The sequence below is a fragment of the Pinus tabuliformis genome, chromosome 7, assembly GCF_031772625.1.
Source record: "Pinus tabuliformis cultivar Carrire ecotype Pingquan chromosome 7, CPIR1, whole genome shotgun sequence".
NCBI lineage: Eukaryota > Viridiplantae > Streptophyta > Pinopsida > Pinales > Pinaceae > Pinus > Pinus tabuliformis.
Genome location: NC_142293.1, coordinates 1,099,609,861 through 1,099,633,853, shown reverse-complemented (window position 1 = coordinate 1,099,633,853; position 23,993 = coordinate 1,099,609,861). Strand labels below are relative to the sequence as shown.

Genomic DNA, 23,993 nt, shown 5'->3' with positions numbered 1-23,993 from the left:
CTTCACTGCCACTCCTGCTGCCACTGCTTCAATTATCCACTGCCACTGCTGCTACTGTCATTTCTGCTGCCGCTGCTCCAACTATCCATTGCCACTGCTGCTACTGTCATTTCTGCTGCCACTGTTCCGACTGTCTATTACCACTTCTGCTACTGCACTAAAACTGCTGCTACTGTTCACTGCTGCCACTGCCGCTACTGCTGCTTCTCTTCACTGCTACCACTGCTGCTACTGTCCACTCTTACTGCCACTGCCGCTGCTACTCAATATGATCACTATCACCATAGGCTTGCAATTTACAGCTGCTCACATGCTGCAACTAAAAATATCCTCAACACTTTCACTGTTCAAACTCTGGTATTTCTGTGCTTCAATCAGTCCCCAATACTCCTTAGGCTGCTTTTACATTAGACTATGTAAAGTACTTAATGCTAATTACTGCTAACAATACGTTCTTCTCTTCAAGGTCAAACCCTAGCAATGTCATTATCTCTATTATATGAAATTGTCACAACATCATTGTCAAAAACCCATTGTCGCAACATCATTGTCATAGATATTAGAGACACTATCACAGCATCACTGTTATAGAGATACTGTCACAACATCACTGTCAAAGAGACACTGTCAAAGAGGCACTGTCACAAAATAATGCAACAAATCCAAGAGCGTTAAACCTTGCACACAACAACACAAAACCCATTGGCATCTCTGTATCATAAACCTAACAGTTGTGTTCACAATTATTTTTATCCTTGATTAATGTACAAACCACAATATGTTCTGCAATTTCTACCTTTTTGGCATACCCCGTAACTCAAGTCTCAACCCTGAAATAGAGGGCTCAATATAATCTCAGCACTGCATCAGAACAATTTGCCCAATAACATATTAGCAATATTCTCACAATTACTGGCATACATCAACTCTACAGCCACACAAAGTCCAGACATAAGTTATTCATGAATTCTCATGACTTTGCATCAACTACAGGAGTATGCACGCTTTCTCTGCATAAACCTTAGAGGTCTGAGTCAACACTATTTTTCTTGGTAAGAATTTGCAAACTATAAATGATCAGTATTCTTGCAATTCCCAGGTATTCTGATATGGCCAACAATATCTTCATTCAATTTGCTATGAATGATGCAGGACCAATATGTGCAGAGGAGACACTTCCTTTTAGTTGTTTATTTGCAATTCATCGCTACTATACTTTCATATCACTGTTGCATTCAGTGGTTCGAACAATAACCCCATCCTCACTGATTTTTGCAGCCCTTTTTGATGAATCTCATCTGAAAATTTGCAAGCACAACAGACCCAAATATGAGATCATGTCCTTGCTTCATTGCAAAAAAAAAGATTTCATCATTTGATCCAGAGATGCACATATACCCAGCCCAGATCACAATGACGAGTGCAGAATGGGTTTACAATGACATGAGAGTCTGCTGGATGATGATTTTGAACTTTGAAAAAATTCCTTCGAGCTCCTGGATCCTGCTTCCTTGGAATGTTGAAAAAATGGGTGCAACAATGACCGAGCTCTATCTGGTTAGTCAAATAACGAAAGAGGTAAAGTACCTAGCAAGGGTAAGAGAAAGAGTGAGGAGCCAACCTCATAGGTTGGAAAGAACTACTTGAGTAAAATCAAGTGATTTATTTGTCATAAGCATGGTCATTATGCGTCACATTGTGCAAAGAAGAAGAAGGGTAAAGGGAAGCTACAACGAAAGCAACTATAGTCTCTATAGAAAGTTAGAAACTCATATGAATGAGTTTGCTGCCAAGTTCAAGAAGGATTTTTTGATGATATCTTTCCTTTCTACCAACTTGATTTTGAGGGATGTGTGGTATGTGGACAGTGGGGCATCTTGACATATGACATCAAATCTGCAATTGTTTTCTGATCTGAAGAAGCAGGACTTAGGAGAATAGGTTGAGCTTGGTGATGCTGCCAAGTTCCTAGTAATAGTAGTTGGTAGTGGTACTATTCTCTTTCTGCTCGAGTTAGGTAATTTTTTAGATTTTGATGATGTCTTGTTTGTTCTATGGCTCAAGAAGAATTTGCTTTTAGTTTTAATCATGGAGGATAAGGGCTTTACAATGGATTTCAAGAACCAAAAAGACCTCATTAGGCCAAAGGATTCTATCCTAGATACAACTTAGGTAATATGGGTCACAGAAGGTAATTTGTAGAGGTTTTAGCATGAACTTGTTCAAGCTTTGGTGCATAATAGTGACAACTTGTGTGAGTTGTCGCACAAGAGGATGGGGCACCTGCATCATAGGGCATTTGCTATTATGGGGGAGATAGTTAAAGGTCTTCCAGAGTTCATTGACACCCCTGAAAAGCACATTGATTGTGCTTTGATTGCCCTGATGGATTGAAACGATAGGCCTGTACCTACATCACATTGCATGCAAGCAAGAATAGGTGAGTTCATCTTAAATCCATTACCTTCTTCCACATTAGGCGATATCCCGTGATATGGCCCCTCCACTGCTCTTATCACTCGACGCCATGGCCAAGTGCAGAGATATTCGAATTCTAGCTAGTGGATTGTTAGAATAATCTATAGGGTCATTGTAGTTGATTGTGAACCCACTAGCATGAACCCTTTATCGAAACACACTTAACCCTAGCCATCGAGACCCTAGCACAACATGTGTAGGTATAACTTAAGGCTTCTCATGTTTTGACTATAGGACTATACATTTTAAAATAGAACAAAAGTGATTAAACTACAATCCTGTATAGTATCTCCAATGCATCATGTGAAAGTATGACTTGAGGCTTCTCATGTTTTGATTATAGTACTATAATAATACAACAACATTTGATTAAGCTACAATCCTATACATCTCCAACCCTAATGCTTTATGATTAGATCAAACATTGAAACTTCTTATTATAACTTATATGAGTTTACTAGATATGGGTTTGGAGTGTTACCAATTATTGTTTTAAAGTGTTATGACCTGAAATTGTTGGTAAAGGTCTATTGAAGAATTTATCTCATCTACAAGTAATAGAGCAAATTAATACATGGCATTTATGGTCTTGGATGTGAAACTGAATACTTGAATTGTTGTGTTTTTTTGAACTTGTGACATTTTTTGGTTTTGTTGTTTTGAGATTTATGTCTGTTGCTTTTTAATGATGGTTTTTATTGACATGTATATATTTTCGTTCTAGGCTGGTCTTGGAAATATGCCATCAAATATAGATTCAGTGACAGAGATGCTCCTTTTCAATTCAAATGAACTACCATACCACAGGTATCAATACAAAGTTTCATTAGTAATTGTGTGCAAGTTGTAGACAATGATAACACCATTATTTTTATGAAATAAAGGCAATAATTCTATGAATTTATATTGGGTGAATGAATATAATTACAAGGTCATATGCCCTACCCTAATTCATTATGTTATCAGTTTAAAGCAAAATTATGAAAATAATTGGAAGTGTTGCAAACATATAAAATTTTAATAGTGATATTCATGTGTTTTCTTTGTTTGAATGTTCTATTGTATGCTATAACAATATAAAAATGAATCAATAAAAACTATACTCATCTAAATGTAATTTCTAAGAACTTTTGATAGACTAATAATATTTAGTGAATATTCAAACTACTATCTATTTACAATCTTTATGTCAGTGCAGTTGAAAAGACTTCAGATTAAAATTATGCATGATAAGCTATTGATGCATGTGTTATATGATTAGTTTGTACAAGAAGACATAATTGTTTCATCCAGTCAAATGTTGTTGCATTATTTTGTATGATTGATTTAACTAGCATCCACCATGCTACTAATAAACATCCTAAATGATTCAAAAACAAATTTATTTTTAGACAATGTAATGTTTATTATGTAAGATTTAGGCCCCTTAGAGTTATTGTCGAGGATTGTAGAAACAGAAAATACGATCTCATTGGTGGTTTTAATAAGTTTAGAAAATTCTGGACATTTCACTTGAGCCAAGCTATGGAAAACGTTGGAAGAAATAGGTACCCCTTAGAGATTCCTAGTGTTTTGATCAGGATGCCTGAAAAAGGTCATTGCTAAGATGAATTGTGATAGCGAGTGGATTATGGACATTGATCATAATATTGGTGTTAAGAAAAGATCCTCCTTTCTCCCACCCTTTTTGGTATCTATATTAATAAAATTGAGCAATGCTTATAAGAGGAAGGGTGCATTGGTAATAACATGGTCAGAACCACTATTGTCTTTCTCTTATACACTAATGATATTGTTCTTCTTGCAAAAACTATTGATGATTTTCACAAGCAACTCAAAGTTCTCCAATGCTTCTTGAAAATCTATGAACTTACCATTAAAATTGATCAATGGAGTCCAATGTTAGAAAAATCAGAATCGACAAAAAATTGGCAAGGGTCTAGAAAATATTTTCTCAGAAAAATCAGCGAAAAAATTGGCAAACATAAAAAATACATAATATATTCATTTAAAAAAAAATGTAAACATATAAAGCAACATTAGCATTAGATAAACATATTGGCACATAAATATGGAGAAAGCACTGATATCATAGTATTCAAAACCAAGGTTACTTGGGAGCGGGAGTGGTGAGTGACATTTTCAAAAGCTCCTGGTTTGGGAGTGGATTTTTATATATTTTGATGCATATATGTCAACAAAAGCATGTCGAATGATGAATTAGATATAAAGAGCATAAAAACATGGATTGGACCATATAACATCAATCATCTAGAAGTTATAATCTTCATCAACCACGTCCACAAGTTAGTAACATACAACATATCGAGTCTCATGATTCATCAATCTTAAAGTTTCAAGCTTTCAAAATTCAATATATAACATTTATCATCATTGATCACTAAAGTTGTACTTGTAACCATTACCATTACCAAGTAACCAAACTATAACAAAAAATATCCAACACAAAATGAAATGTTTCAACTTTCAACTTTCATGAAGCATCATATTCATAATTCATTACCAATGAGCTATAATTGCCAACTTCAAACTTCAAACTTAAATTGTCATATATTGTTTACAAAAAATATCATAATAAATATGAAAGAGTCAACAATTATAAAAACTACTAGAAACTAGAAAAGACAAGTAAATCTATTATCTACTGCTTCCTCTTGCCGCCACGAGAAATGTCTAATTTCTGAGAAGGTCATGGTGGTCTACTACTACTGGGAGTCTCCTCCCGCATAGTCGGATGACCAAAACCAGAAGCCACATGCGCTCCATGTGAGGATATAGATGGAGGTGGCAGCAGTAAAGGCAAAGATGTTGGAACTCGAGCACTGCTACTAAATGGTGGGGGTGGCATCGCTAGTATTGCTTCATCATCATCTTTCAGAAGTTTTGTTTGCAATTCTTCTAGATGTAGAGCACCATCCACCAAATTATCTTCCTTTGAGTTGTTGTCTCAAGTTGTATATGATGTATCCTCACGAGCCCGATCGCAATAATGACTCAATAACTTCAAGTTGTAGTGCACATAAACAAACTTTTTGCCCGCTTTTCGTTGAGTCTGTTTCTTCTCACATTATGGATGAAGCTATAGGTGCTCCAACACCTCTCTGCAGAAGAAGTATTTGCAACCTGTGAGAGCACTTTTTTTTTTTCCAATTTTGACAAAAGTCCCTGCTCGCCATATGTGTCACGCCATGTGATAGCATCAAATCTGTCCCTATCTCCATTACATGCAAAGAACCAAACACTCCAGTGCTAGTTAAGTATCTGCCTAATTCAAGATGCAGATTAACACATTCCTGCCTTTCAAGGACCAACTTGTCTAATGCTTTCATATATCCCTCTTGTACCTCTGGATATGTATAGGGTTTGGCCCTAACCCTACACCCAGGAGCAGGTTTGCCCAACCAAGCTGGAGAGTAGTATTTTGGCATAAGGATATATGGCAAGGCATGTAGTGGAACATTAAGTTTATTCCACCGCACACACACATTTGTGAATAATATCATACAAGTTGGGATCTTTTTCCTGAACAATATCTGCTCATACACCTCCCCAATCACTGGTGCATCTATATGTGCAAAATGAATCATGTTATAAATGGGCTTGGTGAATTGCAAAACTTCCCTCACTCGTGCCCAAAACACACCATCAAGAGCAGTGTCCTCCACTTGTTCAAAACCTTGCTTGTCAACTGCGGTTGGAGCCCTGTCCTTTAATACCTGCCAGTGTTGACTTGATACCATGCTAGCCAATGACTCTCTTACCTTCAAAAGGTGCCTGAAGGTGAGGTAATAGCTAGCAAATCTAGTCTTCGCAATCTTCAACAACTCCAAACTTGAGTGACTGTGGAAAATCCCATGGGTATTGCTATGATTTATAATAAACTTTATAATTTTTTTGCCTCTCTTGTACAAATCACCAACCAATTTGTATTGAGGCTTTTTGTTTTTAATAATATCATGCATCAAAAGGTTCATTGTGTGAACCAAACACCTAGACCAAAATATGTTGGGGTATCTATCCTCAATAATTGCTCTTGCTGCCTTACAATTAGAAGCATTATCAGTGATGACTTGGATGACATTGTATGGGCCAATACGTTCAATTGTTTGAAGTAATGGTTTTGCAATGTTGATGGCGATCTTGAACTTTTTTGAGTAATCATATGCTGAAAGGAAGACTGCACCACTACTAGACACAACAAGAACACTTATCAATGGCTTGCCTTTTACATTTGTCCATCCATTAGATACAATGGATACCCCATGCTCATTCCAAGAACTTGTCATTTTACCCAAAGCATGTGCTATTTTTTCTTTTTCATGATCAAGTCCCACGGTTCTAGCCCTGTCATACCCAAGGCTCTTGTATCCTTTGGGGGCATCATTAATGGCGGAAACCATTTCATGCCAATAAGGTGAGCGAAGAACATTGAATGGTATTCCACGTGCATAGAGAAACCAATTGTTTTTTGAATCCATATCATTCCTACACCCTTCGTCAAGGAAATCTGATATGGTTCTACGCCTTAAAGGATGTTTGTTCCTATGCCTCCATATCCATTGCCATGGGAGGATGCTGATGGAGTTCTTTGTCTATGTGATTGTGGGCTATCATGTTCAAAGTCACCCTTTGATCTTTTAGATTTATATTGGGCTTCCTCTTCTTCCCTTATGTATTTGGCTCTTTGTTGTGCTGTCATACTTACACAAATTTTGATTCCTACTTGTTTACCTCCATCCCATGGTGTTATCCCACAAAGGTGATTTCTGGCATTGTTTTTTGCAACGGAGGCATGTAAATTTAGTGGTTCCACCTCCTTTCCCTGCTTCAAGCCTAGAAACATATTTCCACAATGGGGTTTGGTTTGCTTTTGTTTTTGTGCCTTCATTATCTCTACTCTCCTCTTCCTCCTCACCAAGGTAGTACTCCTCTCTAGGGTTTTCAAATCCACCACTACCCACTTCATCATCTTCATCATGATGAACCCTCATTCTACTCTCCAACACCATAATAACAAAAAAAAGAACCAACATCAAGGGAATGCCAATCCATATAGCCATGATATTTGAAGTTTTGATTCTTTGAATTTTGGAGTTACAGTTTCTTGCCTGCAATAAAATGGGAAAGAGAGAAGAGAACATTTTTGTTTAACAATGAACATATAAAAAACACAAATGCTAGATTAAAGTCAAGATCCTACCTCTTTGGCCTTCAATCCTAAGCTCCAATCTCCTTTGCAAGCTCCCCAAGCTCCCAACCAATCCTCTCAATCTTTCTCTCAATCTTCCTCCTTAACTCAAGCTCCAACTCCAAAAGCCCTCTCTTGCTCTCTCAATGCGCAAATAGTGAATTATGGGAGGGGAGGAGGACCTTTTATTTCTTTTGGCCCTTCCCCTCCCTCCTTTGCCACCGCTCGACCCGCCCATTTCGCCCACGGGGAGCGATTTTTTTTAAGGCGGGAGCGATGCTCCCCTATTGTGCCCGCCTTAAAAAAATCGCTCCTGGAGCGAACGGGAGTGGACACATAGCGAATGCTCCTCGATCACTCCCTAGTTCGCTCTCGAAAAATCAGGGAGTGATTTTTTTTCAATGGAGCGCACTCCTGAGGTTGATCCCGAGTGGAGTTCACTTCATGAGTGGGTTCGAGAGGGGGGGGGCTTCCTCGCAACCTTGTTCAAAAATGGAATCGGTGACTGGACTAATCCACCTAATAAACCAGGTTTCAAACCAGAACTGGTCAAACCGGGTCTGGTAAGATCTCAATGAATCAATTTAAAAAAAAAAATACATAAAATAATTAATTTTTAATGATTTTTTTTTTAAGATTTGAAACCATGATTCCATACCAATAGAGACAAAATTTGCTCATCTATATACCATGTAAAGGTGAATATATCAAAATGGCGCCGAGTGCAATACATATCAGTGAAAAAATACATAATCAATGAGGCTCTAAATGGCCTATAAAGTCCAAAAACAATGCTACAAGCTATGGGGCCATTGGCCTACTACAAGACTACAAGTCTACATATCAGTGATCAACATGATCACTCCTCATCATGATCAAACTCATCACCACTGCTAGACACGGGATCATCAACAGGAGCTACATAAACATCATCTAGATCAGAGTCTGAGGATGCCTCAGCCTCATCTGCAACCTTAGTAATAGCACCATTAGCAATAAAACTAGACCTAATGGAAGAACGAGTTGGTCGAGCTGCGTGCCTAGTGCCTCCCATTTGTTGTTTACCTTTGCTTGATTCAACTACTGGTTCTAGTTCCAATGGTGCTACCAAATCTGCATGGGGATCAACTCCCTCCCTAACTCCATATCAATATCAAAATCAACATCAAACTCAAACATAACTGGTTGAGTCTCCACCCATTCTGATGTTGGATCAATATGGTCCAACACAATCGGATCTAGATCAGGTCTTCTGTTCATCAATTGGTTGCGCCTTAGTCAAAGGTTGTATTACACGAAGGCGAGATCATTTAACCTTTTTTATTCCAAACGATTTCTCTTCTTTGTGTGTATGCACTAAAAAACAGAGCAATTGCACTCACAACTTGAAACACTGCAAGTCTGGATGAGGAATCTTAACTGTAAAATTTTGCAATTGAGGACATTGGCCGCCATATGACTCCTACCAATGTGTTACAAAGAAAAAGACATTAGTTAGATCATTTCATTACTTATTTACAAAGTATTTACAGTTTGAATTGTAAATTTGTAAACAATTGAACTTTAAAAGAAAAACAAATTGGAATTGCTTACCTAGTTGATCCTCATCTCTTGCCATCTTTGCCAAGTTTTTGCCAAAGGTACCTGCTACCATACTAAAAAGAGTAAGATGTTTATGTATTTCCAGTTGGTCGGTATTGTTAGGGACCATGCACTCCAAGCAATCGTACAACCCATCTCTGACCTCCCCAGTGTGCACATCTTCTAGCCGAGCTTTATAATGATACTTTGGGTTTAGGAAATACCTAATTGCATGTATAAGATGATGGAGTTGATTGTTCATTTGTTATCAATGATCTCCCCAATAGGTCCATATTTATCTAATTTATCCTTGTAAGTTGCCCGTATCTGCTTTTTTGCCTGATCCATAGCCTTGTAGATGCAGCCCATGACCAATTTTTCCCCATCCACCATCCATAACACCTTAACAAGGGGCTCACAAATTTTCACAACCTCTGCATACTTTTTCCAAAAATAATTGTCAAAAACTTTCTTTTTGGTGTCTTTGCCATCTTTTGTATGAGTCCACTGAGATGAAGTCCATTCATCAGAAGGAATTTTTTTTGCAAGCTTTTTTGTTGAGAATTAAGACATTGCAACGTAAGGAAGTGAGTTGCAAATCTCATAATCGCAGGCCTAACAAGCTCTTCTCCCCCAGTCTTTTTCCTCATTAGGCTCAATACCCATGAGTGGTTGTAGATGTATTTTGTGATGCACTTGACAGTGGGGGGCTAGCGAAGCCATTGAGGGGATTGGTGAAGTCCAATAGGCCTACCACCTTGCAAGACACAATTGGGACAGTGCAAGACTTGCAGGATCCCTACCCAGGACTAGAGTGCCAGTATCTTCCAGAGAGGGGTTCTAGCAGTGGGGGAGAGACACTAGGGCTCCACCATCGAGACCCAACGAGGGGCGAGGACAGTTGGATGAGGAGATCCGGAGGGATCTTCGGAGGAGGAAGCTATGCTTCACTTTTTAGGAACCGTGGGCACCAGGGCATAGATGCACAACGGGCAAGGCCCACTACATCGAGGTCTACTCTGACAGTGACCAAGAGGATGATGTAGAGTTGGAGGTAGTTGGAGGCAATGTTTTAAAACTCCAACTAAAACGCCTGAGGCATGGTGACATTGAGTGGGCTGTGGAGTTGAGGATTTCTGAGGCTCAGGGTTAGCCCAAGCCACCACACTCTGATGTACATGCCATCTTAGACAGGTACTCAGTGGTGTTTGGAGACATATCGCCAGGGTAGCCACTTGACCAGGGTTTGAGAACACGATTGAGTTAGAGCCAGGGGTACATGCCGTGATTACCACCCCGTACAAACATCCCAAGGCTTATAGGGATGAGATTGAGAGGGCCATTCATGAGTTGTTGGCACTTGGGCATATTAGGCCTAGCTCCAACCCTTTTGCTTCATCAGTTGTCCTAGTGAAGAAGAAGGATGGGACCTTATGCATGTGCAGAGACTACCGGGCCCTTAATAAGACCCTGAAGAACCGCTACCCCATCCCACACATAGATGAGTTGATGGACGAGCTAAGAGGGGCTAAGTTCTTCTCCAAGATCGACTTGCGTTCGGGGTACCATTAGATCAGAGTGAGGGATCAGGACGTCCCTAAGACAACCTTCAGGTGTCACTATGGGCACTTCTTGTTCTTGATTATGCCCTTCGGAATAACCAACACACCAACCACTTTCTCGCAATGTTTTAAAAAACGGCCGAATCGAATCTGAAACGGCTGAGTTGATCTGAGTCGTTGGGATTTTTTGTGACCCGGCAGAAAAAACGGAACGGGAGGCCGAGTCATGACTGACTCAGTTGAGTTATTGCATGACTTGGCCGAGTCAGTCATGACTCCGTCAACCCGGCCGGTTCTACAATAACTCGACTGCGTCATTGAATGCTGCATGTAGCAAAAAAAAATGCGATTTTTCATATTTAAAAAAAAAAATTTAACTGTTAGCTGAGTGTTGGGGACTCCAAGGTGTTTTCTAAATTAATTAAATGCTATTTGGGGTCCATTAAGTAAAAGTGACATTCTCCTTAATCTTCATTTTCATCCTTTTACTTAAATTTTTAACATTATCATGAAATGACTCAGGATGTTTGAGAGTGGTTCTGGCCTCATTGGATTTCATATGGAGAAAGTAGAATTTTAGATTTCATTCAAAATCCAGCAGACTTATCAGTTTTTCAGGATTTCAGGATTGGAGGATTGCAATGTTTCCATTGAATTTTGTCATGTATTAGGGTATGGAACTCGTATTTAATCAAGAGCACCATCCCTCTATGTACCTTGATGTTAGTGACATTGGTTGTCGAACTCCCCTGGGATTCGCTCCCAAACCAAGAGCTTCTGAAAATGTCGCTCCCACTCCCGTTTTCGCTCTCGCTCCCCATTTTCACTCCCGCTCCCAAGTAACACTAAGCCAGATGATGTTGGCAACTCTAGCAGTAGCCAGTAGTACTGGTCACAGACTTTTGTTGTAGAGGCCATTTATAGCCTCCTTGGTTATGTGTTTTTGTTTTGATCTCTATATCATCATCGTGTATGTATTGGACAGTGCACTGTGTGCCATTTTGATATAATGGATATATTCATGAGCCTAATTTGATCATATGTTTTCTTCTATCTATACTCTAATGCTATGTGTTTGGAAACATGAATGAAAATCTTTAAAATTATGTGTTTTTATAAAAAATAAACGTTTAATGTATTTTTTACAACCACTGAGTCATTGAAATTGAGCCGGCCGAGTCGATACCGAGTCGAAGTCGGAGTCGGAGTCGACCCTTGGCCGAGTCGGAGTCGGAGTCAAAGTTTTAAAACATTGCAAGTTTCTCGTTGAGAATTCAAAAGGGCAATGAATATGTTAATTCTCTTAACTTGATAACTGTTTGTGTTATCTTTTACTTATTAGCTTTGTTCGTTATTATTCCAATGTGCAATGCATCAAATAACTACCAAAACAATAAGAACAGTGACACAGTATAAACTGCAAGCCAGGGCCAAAACCCCTCCACTTGAGGGGAAAACTCTTAAATCTCTTCTCTTCTTGTAGATCTTTCAATTGACGAATACCATGACCTAGAGACTCAGAGAAATACCCTTCAAGATCAAGTCTACCACGACCTCCTGATACAATATCTTCGACCTCCTAGTAGATCTGAAATTAGTAGATCTGAAATTCTCCTCCCCAGCAACTACCGCTGCTTCTCTTAGAGACTTCGATCTCCCTCTAATAGCCTTCCTCTTGACTTTGCTTGCATTGTCTTGAGTCGTAGGGCTAATAAGATGCCCTAAGAGACCTTCGCTTCCCTTCCCTTCTCTTCTTCTTCCAAGATCAAACCATAGAAGATCCCAGCGCAGAAACCCCTAACTTCGATCTTCACAAGAGAGATAGATAAGGCCCAAAACACTTCGACTTCTTTGACTTCCTCTTCTTCGCACTTCCTTCTTCGACTTCTTATTCTTCTGCTTCTTCGCATATCAAGAGATGAGTGAGTGATTCAAATGGAGGACGAGTTCCTCTCTATATGTAGGCTTCTTCCAAGGTGGACGTGGCTCTTCATGTAGGCCAATTTGATCTTGGAGGTATTTTGACACTTTAAAGACAAAATAATTTTTTCTTTACAATTTAAAATGTGCCCATAGGGTCTTCAATATATGACAATGACTCTTATACCTAGGACAAACCCTAGAAGCACTCAATGGGTGCTTGACCTATAAAATAAAAGAACTTGAGCAAGAAACCCATGCTCCAATAATAATAATAATAATTTCTTTTCATTTTATATTTACAAGAATAAATTTCATACGTATGAAGATCGAACCTAGTTACTTATTTTTTCAACACTCCCTCTTAACTAGGGAGGTATTCATAAGAGGTACATGATCATTCTCAATTTGAAGAGATATCATAAGAAGAGTCAGATTGGTAACTCATCTGTCTAGCATCAGATTCACCAACATTGTCACATAGCAAGGCGTTCACTAACAACTCGATCTCTCCACAAGATCAAAGCACAATGCTGGCAAGACCAATGATGTATAGACACCATCATCGTCTCTCAAGGTACATACTCCACCCGAGTGTTCATAGAGTATGACCTTCCATTGGACTATTCTTATCTTAGGTAGCTAATTCTCAAAGAATATCAGGCCACGACTACTCTTCTCTTGAATTCCCTAACACATTGGCAAAGAGTATCGAATGCCAGATGGTTAAACAATCCTCCATTCGTTCTTTGCAAGTGAAGACAATAATGTTGTGTCTATCTCTCCCTCTCAATTAGGGAGGACAAATCAACCAAACCAAGCTTGTCCCTTAAGTATACAACTTCTTGTTCGGAAGTGATTTCGTCAATATGTCAGCTACTTGTTCATCAGTGGAGTTATATCGTAGTTGCAACACAACATTTTGTACTAGCTCTTGAAACACTAGATCCTCAGACAAACGCATGCCACTGGTGTTATCACAAAGTATCACTGTAGGGTTCATCGGTCCTTCAAACAAGTTGGATAGCAACTTCCTTAACCATACTGCTTCTCTGCTTACTTCACATGTTGCAACATATTCAACCTCAGCACTACTCAAAGCAACAATGTCTTGCTTTTTGCTCATCCATGAGACCATGGAGGATCCTAAAATGAAACATCCTCCTGTAGTGCTCCTACCATCCTGTTCGCTGCCTCCCTAGTTAGAATATGTATATCCAATCAATTGGACATCATTCCTTCTATCATATTTCAGACAGTAGTTGATGGTTCCTTGCAGATATCTCAGAATATGCTTTGCTGCTATCCAATGATCATGCTTCGGCTCCACTTGGAATTGACTGAGTATATTTACTGCAAAACATGTCTGGTCGAGTATTCACCAAGTACATCAATGAGCCAACGAGTTGCCTATACCTGGAAGGATCCACAGGGCTTGATTCAGAACTCCTTAATCTCTTCAAGTTTGTGATCATCAGAGTGGTCGTAGGTTTACAATCGATCATGTCGAACCTCTTCAGTGTCTCGATCACATACTTTCATTGACCCATATAGACTTCATTCAGTTCTTGCTAGAGTTCTAGTCCCAAATAGTAATGCATCAACCCAAGATCCTTCATGTCAAATTCTATTGCCAATTGCTTCTTACATTCTTCAATTCAACCTTCTACACCTGTCAAGAGAATGTAATCTACATACAAAAGAATAATTATAGGTTCATTATTTATAACCTTAATATAAAGGTTCGAGTCAACATAACTTTTTGTGAAGCCTGTTCTCTGTGCATATGCATCCATTGTAGCATACCATGCCCTTGGTGCTTGCTTGAGACCATATAATGCTTTATTTAATCTGCAAACATATGCCTTCCTATCTTTGACCTCAAATCCCAAGGGTTGTTCTATATAGACTTCTTCATCTATAATGCCATTCCGAAACACAACATTGACATCCATTTGGTGGATGTTCCATTCCATCGATGCTGCGAGAGAGACTAATGATCAAATTGTTGTATATCCTGTTGTTGGAGCAAATGTCTCTTCATAGTTGATGCCTTCAAGTTGAGAGAAGCCTCTAGCCACAAATATTTCTTTATACTTATCTATACTTCCATCAGCTGCATGCTTGATCTTATAGATCCACTTGGAAGTAACCACAAATTTGTCTTCGGGCCTAGGTACGATCTCCCAGACTCCATTCTTCATTATAGATTGATACTCTTCATTCATGGCATCCTTCCATTCTCGATGTTTTACAACCTCTTCAAAGGTGGATGGTTATGCTTCTATTAATTTTGTCATGTATGCAGCATACCCAAAATATTTCTTGGGTCTCTTACTTTCTCTAAATGATCCTTGCGCTGCCCCATGACCTTCTGCATCAAGTAGTGTGGATTTCAACCAATTAGGTCTTTTCCTTGTTTTTGGAATGACCACGGGTTGAATAGGTTCACTAGGCCCTTCTTCTTCATGGTGTGATTCTTCTCCTTCCTTGTCAACTTCCTCCTCAAATATCGGAAGTTCTTCATCATCAGAATCTACATAAAGCTCTTTTGACTTCCTGAATGCTACACTGTCATCAAATATGACATCACGACTAACTTCAATGTGATGTTCATCTTTCATATAGATTATATAAGTTTTTGATGAGTTACTATACCCAACAAATATACCCTTCAGACTGTAAGGATCCAGTTTCTTTCTTTTGTCCTTTGGTATATGAGTACACAGAGGACACCCAAAGATTCAGAGATGATCTACAGATGGCTTCTTTCCAGTGAACACTTCTTCCAGAGTCGTGTTATCTAGAGATCTGTGAGGACATCGATTATGAATGTAGACCGTTGTCTTTGTTGCCTCTCCCCACAGAAACTTAGGTAGTTCTTGATCGTGTAACATTGCTTTTACACTTTCTTCAATAGATATATTCTTGATAGTGTAACATTGCTTTTACACTTTCTTCAATAGATCTATTCTTTCTTTCTGTGACTCCATTTTGTTCAGGATTGTATGGGACTATCAACTCCCTCTTAATCCCAGACTCCTTACAGAATGCTATAATCTTTTATTGATTTGGGGTAGCATTGGATGTGTTCTAGGCCTCAAATTTTGTAGGGAGGCTTGGGCACATGTATTCCAAAGAACCTAGAAAGCGTTTTGGGAAATTCCACCTAGAAACGTTTTTTTTTAAATAATTAATATTTTTTAATGGGCACCTAAGTCTAAACTTAGGAAATTAAAAATATTAATGGGTATTAATCTAATTGTGGGTGTAACTTCTAGAAGAAGATGAGGATCAAGCTAAAATGATCCTAGCCATTGGCTATTTTTTAATCTGGGCTGTTAAATGTCAACGAGAAGATTATTTAAGGAAGCTTGAGGGTCATTTGGAAGACACACCGAGAGATCAAGAGATCAAATTTCTGAAGTGAGAAGTTCTCAGGAGGAAATTCTGATCGAGTAGATTTCTTGCAGTTGAGGGGCAGAGATAGCATCCAGAGGGAGTTTTTTTCAGCTGGAGAATCATATATAGAGAGAGGCAAAGAGTGATCCAACAACTCTCACGTAGAGGCTGATGCAGGGCCACGTAGAGGCAGCGCAGAGGGTGAGAGAGAGTTCGAAATTTTGCAGCAGAGTCAGTTTCAGAAGCCGGGAGCCGGGGTGTGAGACTGAGAGGTTGAGAGCAGTGACTCTGGGCAGCAAATTGATCAGCTGGCTGGGTGACGTAGTGTCTAGAGGGGATGACGCAGGGAATGCGTAAGGACTGCGCAGAGGTAGTGCAGGGTGATCTAGGTGGATATTGGTGGCCACTCGCCAATTCCACTTGGACCCCCACCATTGTTTCTTTCATTTTTTCAGTTTTCTTAATTGTAGCACAGTTTACTATTTTTAGCAGTTTTTTTCGGGTCCTAAACTACCAGCGCTGTTTTGAGGCCCTAAACGACATTTTTTGGCAATCTACCGCCAACGATTTTATGTTTAAAATCGTTTTTTCCATCGTAGTCCTCGGAAAGATCTTTCGAACGACTTATCATGCATGTCAAACGAAGATAATATGACCAAGTTGCGACCCTGGGAAGTTGGCTGTCCAACTCACCCCAATGGGGCCCATAAACTCTTGGTGTTACATCTCCTCGGGTTAGGGTTTTGGTTGTTTAGGGTTTTCTCTTATTGTTCAATAATAAAAAAACCCTTGAGCCTCATTGTAACGCAGTTCAGAGGCATGTAGCCGCCACATCTCTTCTCAGAGATAAGCTACCATTGCCCGAGCTAGTCTTATTTCCATTCTGTTTGTAAGCATATTTCAATATTTGATATTAATGAAATGAAGTGTTATTTCTACTGCATCTTTGTATTTATGGTTATATCTGTAATTTGTTGCATTCTTGTTTAAATCCGGATCAGTGGTATCAGAGCGGTCTACTCTTTCTCTGTTTTTCTTTGCATGTCCCCAACGAGGTCGGGATATAAGGAGTTAGGGCTTGAACTGGTCGAACCTTTGCAAGAGCAGCCTCGCAAATCCCGACGGCCTCCCATGGTGGATGAAAAGAAAGACGAGGGGGCAGGAGATCCTATCAAAATATTGCTCGAGGAAGCCCTCGAGCGACAAAGGAACGCGATGATGGACAACTTTGCCCAGATCCTTCAGCGGCTACCCAGGGGCGACACATCTACTTCCGGCAGCTACTCTGGAAGCGCCACACCCTTTAAGGTACAAGTTAACTTTGACATTCCCATATTTGAGGGTCAGATAGATGCAGATGCTGTAGATAAATGGTTAAATCTGCTAGAAGGATATTTTTCCGTTCATGATTTTTCCAGCCGGGAAAAGATCACCTTTGCACTTCTCAAAGTAGCCCCCCACGTCAAGGACTGGTGGGAAACCTACTGTGAGTAGAAGGATGAAAGTACGAACTCACTGTTTTTAGCCACACCCACTTGGAACTCGTTCCGGGATGCCATCAAGGAGCAATACTACCTTGTTAGGAGCTATGAGGATAAATACATAAAGTGGACAATGCTGCGATAGGGAAGGGACCAAGATGTGCCGGAGTTTACCAATGTTTTTCATACCCTTTGCACGAAGTTGGGTATCAAGGATTCTGAGAAGCATTTGGTTCTCAAGTACCTCGGCTGCCTGCACAGGTACATCTAGGATGAGATGGAATTCCTGGACATCTCCTCGCTCGGCACGACATACTAATATGCGGTCAAGATTGAGCAAAAGTTTAAATAGAAGAAGTGAGACTTTGGATCTGCAAATCTGAGGCAAGGGAAAGGTGCCCCCAAACTGCAGAACAAAGGACAAAGCCAAGGCGGGGCGGCCCAGGACAACTCGCCAAAGCCACAAGCAAAGAACAATGTTACGAAGTCGAAGAACGGGAAAGTGGTGTGAGTTCCATAAGAGCTCCACTCACAACACAAGTGAGTGTCGGGCAAAGCAGTCACTGGTGGCCGAGCTAAAGGCTTCGGAATCAGATGCATGTTACGACTCTGAGTCAGAACCTGACAAGGGGAATGACAAAGGGAAGCAGATTATTGATGCGGAACCCAACGCCATCATTGCCACCACGAAGATCCAGAAGGAGGATACTGAAGATCCAGAGGAGGAGTGCCTCTTCCATCCCCAGAAGTGGGTAAAGGGTTCCCCGCTATAGTTCATTGTCAACAGCGGGAGCCAAAAGAACCTCATTTCGGCAAAGGTCGTGAAGCGGCTAGGCTTATTGACCACAACACATCCACAACCGTACACCATCGGGTGGCTTCACCAAGGACAAGATCTTCGCGTGAGCCAACAGTGCTGCCTTCCATACAACATCAAGCCCTTCACGGATGAGGTATTATGTGACGTTGCTTCCCTTGATGTTTGTGATGTATTATTAGGCCAACCATACTTATGGAAGCGACATGCTGTGTATGAGTCAAGGCCTCGTGCTGTTATTTTTACTTTGGGAAATAAGTTGTATAGGATATCGGAGGTAGCACCGCCTACCGCCATCTCTCTGGTTACTGCAAAACAATGCAGTAAGCTCATTTCCAAAACCGGGAAATTTGTTTTCCTGATGATACGCCCTCAGGGAAAGAAGAAGACGGTGGCCACGACCTCTAGACAGGGCCCCTCCGCACGACAACAACAGATGGATAAGGTCATGGAGGAGTACGAGGACATCTTCACCTCCCCCATAGGGGTGCCTCTGCATTGTCAGGTCAAGCACTCCATCGATCTGACCCCAGGTGCGCCGCTGCCCAATGGACCAATCTATTGGCACTATGTTCTGGAGAACGACGAAATCAAGAGGCAGATTCAGGAGCTGCTGTAGAAAGGTCACATCCGTCCGAGTTCATCGCCTTGTGGGAGCCCGATCGTGTTGTGTATGGACTGAAGTTAAGATTCAACTAGATAGATAAATTTCTTGTAAAATTCAATCAAATTAAATGCAATTGCATACATGATTCTCCCATTTGGTGTCGGTCCACGTTACTTCGGGTTTTCTGATTCCGTTACCAAACCAACCGTTTCCTCCCTGCCTATTTGGGATCAACCTCTACGGTTCCCAGATCCAGAGAACTTCGAAATGGAAGTCCATTGGTCCCCGTGCCCAAAACTTCAAGAACAGCTCAAAATTTCCCAGTTCTCAGTTCAAAATCGAGCCCCTGGCTCATCCCTCAAACAGATTGATTTTCTATCACCATTCTCTGTATTTCCCCCTCTCTGCGCTATATTTCAAAGGTGAAGGCAATCCTTTGTTTTCCCAAAAACTGATTTTTCCTCCCCCCCTTTTTCATGCTCCCGTTCTGTCTTTATGTATCAATTCTTGCCGATCACCGCTCCCTACATGGTGACACCTTCCTTTGTAACGTGTGACTCTATTTGTCCAAAGCTACAGGGATATTGACATGTGTATTAGGTTTATTAGTTTTCTATAAGTGCCCTTAGTTTATAATATTTAATTTATTTTGATTTAAATTTCACATTTTAATAATTTATTAATATTATGGGATATATAAATATATAACCATATTTATAATTAACTTAAATTTTACATTTATTTCTTTATAACCATATTTACTTTATACTTTTAAATTTATATCATTGAAATTATTTAGGGTATTTTCTCCTTAATTATGACGCATTAAGCAATATGTTTGGTGATGGGTGAGGGTGTAACTTCTATCTGAAGCAGTGTTGTGATATTCAACATTTATAGTTAATTTAGAATATATATATAATAGTGCAGTACATGCAATACATGCATATGTAGCTATCATATGCATGCATTGTATGCATGCTAATATTCTTGTGCTCTCTATATTAAAGATGGGTCATTACATACACTCCCATAGTAAACTTCGTCCCGAAGTTAGAGTTTTTATCGTATATCAATACTTATTTTAGCGATTAGTACATTCTTGTTAGGGTTACGTATCGAGGTTAAATTCTTATTTAATGTGAGGACACTATAAAATTGGTGTTTTGAATATTTCTAGGCTTATAACTTTAATGGTCATGCCTTGCCCCAACCATGTTCCCAAGCTATTCTAAAATCATCCTATCCTTCCTAATCTCTTCCGCTCCCATCCTATCCGTCCTCTATTGGAGTATGCCATGGCGTCAATTATACTGACCTAACCATTTATAACTCTAAGGATGGCAACGTCGACTATATCGACCTGATTTCTAGTAGGCATCCGGCAGTCATCATCACACGTCTAGGGGAGCGTGACTCACACAGTCCTCCCATGACTCCAGGTTTTGGAGGATAAACGGTGGGCAACACCTCCACCCCTCCTAGTAGAATTAGGGTCAATACCCTATCATGGAATCTCATTGAGCCTCAATTGTTCTTGGAGTTTTGTCATCACGTAGTTGGTTTGGTAATGATACTATCTGCAATGTAAACACTTGCCCACAATTATAACATATGCATCAATATATTCAAAATCAATTGTATTCAGATAACGATTTTCTATGCATTCTTAATAAACTCTCATCTATGATATTGATCTTTGAGTTCATATAACATACTTGGCTATGTCTAACCAATATATTTGTAAGTTCATTTTCACATCAAGTAGTCAAGTGTATTCATTATTTTATTTCCATCTCATCATTCATGTTGATATGTAAAAATAAAAATAAAATTATACATATCACATCCATAACATAAGTCATGATCTATATAGGTATCCATGTACCAGCAATGTTAAGCATAATAATTTGAAATCATTCTTTCGTGTATTGATTGTGCATGAAACTTATGGCTTTGGATTGCTAACTGACACTTGATATTTGATCTTACCAGCACATATCGTTATGTCCCAAACATTCATTGATCTGTATGTTTTTGCTCCAGTAACAACTAGCTGGGTTATTATCTTACTTGGTAACAAAATGCATCATATGGATAGTCATTAGCAAAGATAGACCTCAATTCATTCCTTTTAACAATAATGTTGTTTGTTGTGCTCTTTGATATATATATGTTGTTTGAAATACCTAGATCAAAGCATGGTATGCAACAACATTTGGGGACATATCTTGTACTCAACATTTCCTCTAACAATAATACACCATACATTGCTCTATGTTTAAATGGTAGTACTCTTTCAATACCTCGGCCCTATAGGTTGTATTTATGCTCATGGAACCTGTGCTCAGGTTGTATTAATCAATTATAAGGACTGCTAAATTAGGTCTGAATGTTGTCCCAACAATCATTCCTTGAAAAGTTAGTGCAAAATGTCATGCCAAAGTGATAAGCATTGCACATAAATTTCCTTTCTCTGTCCTGAAGCCCATGATTTGTATCGAGTTCCAATGCTTTTGTTTACAACAGAAAATATGTAGCTTTATGACCTTTTCTTGCTTCTTATTTTTTTTTACAATATCACTTATGACTACTTGTACTAGTTTTAATATTTGTTCTACAAATTCACTAGCTCATAGGTATTATTGTGGTATTTGGACCCTGTCATGACCTCTAAAGAGTCCAATTCACTAGATCCTTTGTACCTTTCCATTGTACCTCTAGCGTCTATTTTTTTTTCTATAACTTTCATTCTATTATTACTAATATAACATTCAACATGTATTTCCATGGTTGTTTTAGATTTGTGCCTCACTTTGCTATAGAAGCATCTTTGCCTCCCCTATCCATGTACTTCCGTTTGCCCATCATTTTCATCAAGTCAATGCTCTCAAACTTTACCACAACAGAAGATAAAGCACATAACCTACTAATTGGAATCAATTGCATTGCTATGTCGACATCATTTTATATTTCAAACAAATTATCCATTAAGTTCCAATCTTTATCCTTTATTCGAGATATGGGAATCTTTTGAAGAATCTGAATTCAACTTTTTACCTGTGAATTCAATTATTTTCTCCATAATGTTAAATTCTACATATTCATGAATTAATTTGCCACTTAGTTTAATTGGAAGTGTTGTTTTAAGGAAACCTCTCTCTATGTCCTGAGATTCATGGTAAAAAGCTTCAACATATCGGTTCTGCAAATCCAAGTGTGTTTCTTCATCTACCAAAGTGTTGCCTTCAAACACTGAGGAATCATTAATGTCTTCTCTAACTGTTTCTACAGAAGGGCTGAGAGATTTTCCAACATCAAAATGTACATTCTGAAATTCTTTCCCCAAAATACTATTTTGTAAAATTTCGATTCTATGAGTGTTAATAGGATACAATAACCTGCTCTCCCCAGAAATGTCAGGAGCACTATCTTCATCTCTCCAACTACCACACATTGAATCAAAATCACTAGAATTATACAACTCAGAGTACCACTCTTACTTTAATTTATGTGCTGCCCATGTAGATAACTGTGTTTTGCACACCAGCTCGGCCATTTCTTGTTCATGAAATTTAAGATTCCTTGAATGTTTGATCAAAGAGTTTAGAGGTGTTGAGATTGCAACAAGATGATGGATCTTAGTGAAAAGAGTCGCCTTGACTAAGTGGGCCCGCAGGCTATTTTTGGCGCAAGTCTATTTTTAGACTATGTCTATTTTTAGACATATGGATCATGTCTATGGATTGCAGGTTGCTGTTTATGGATGATTGATCAAGTTGGGAAAAAATAGATGGACTTCTATTTTTGATGAAAGTGTGAGTGATCAAAGTCTATTTTTAGACTGGCTGTCAAAAATAGAAAAGTCAAATATTATTATCTCATAATAATATTTGGACTATAAACTTGATCTTATTCTCTTGGAGCACTTCAGTTTGAGCTACAGAGGTGGCACATGCAGCTGTCAGAAGGAAATACGCTTTTCTTATGAGTCAGTTGAGTTGTTGCATGCTTGACTTCAGTTAGAACTCAATCAGTTGAGTTTGGTGGAGTTGATTGTGGAGTTGATGGAGTTGTGTTCAGTTTAGCTTTGTTAAACTGGTTGTATTTAGTCTAACTGGCAAATAGACTAGAGATGAGTTGTGTGAATTAGTTATTAATTAATTCACAAGTTATTAACTCATAATACAACTAATGAATACATCAGTTAACTCAGTTGCATGTCAGTGCATGTTCAGTTCAACAGGGACAGGTGGTAGAGAATCAGATTGCTATCAGTTGTAACTATAGTTGTGCACCAGATCTTGCACAATCAAGGGATTGAGTATGCCAATGAGTTTTCTCACGTATTTGCCCACATTATAGCTTGTGCTCACGTCCAACAAAGCGTGAGTGACTATTTTGCAGGTGAAAAACGAGTTTGGTGAGCCATTCTCATCAGTTCTTGAGCAGGTATTGAGCAGTGGAGGCCGGCAAGCAGTGGAAGAGATTTGGAGATCAGATCTGAGCTGTATTGTGTGTAACAGAGGTGGAGATACTTGTGAGAAGTATTATGCTGTGTAATGTTACATGACTCAATCATTAATATACAGATAGTTGGGGTTTTTAGCGAGATGCTTTCCCCGGGATACATACTGTGTTAATGTGTGAATGCTCTTGATGTTTTATTGTTATTGATGCTGCTATATTGATGATCAACGTAGAGGAGCTTATGTATTGTGTATGTTTTCCGCAATAGTACATGATCAGGATAATCTCCATTGAATATGTGTTAAATTATTCAAAATTTCTACATGGTATCGGAGCGAGCTAGATAATTGTAGAAAAAGTTTCTACATGGTATCGGAGCGACTTGATTTGTAGAAGAGATTTTTACAAGATATCAAGCGAGGATTGATCATCAGATCTACTATTCAGGAAGTGTTTACATTCTATT

General features: G+C 39.1%; 1 protein-coding gene across 7 annotated transcripts in view; it reads left to right on the top strand.

Moving 5' to 3' along the window:
• The window catches only part of LOC149251389 (uncharacterized), a 368,168-nt gene that overhangs the window by 39,677 nt on the left and 304,498 nt on the right, over positions 1-23,993 (top strand). For all 7 annotated transcript variants that reach the window (XR_016266877.1, XM_089459404.1, XM_089459406.1 and 4 more), the window contains one exon: positions 3,203-3,285. Coding sequence is in view for 6 of the 7 variants with exons in the window: in XM_089459404.1 (XP_089315530.1) it covers positions 3,203-3,285 (83 nt within the window). In the remaining variant the exon portion in view is untranslated. The remainder of the gene's footprint in view (positions 1-3,202; positions 3,286-23,993) is intronic.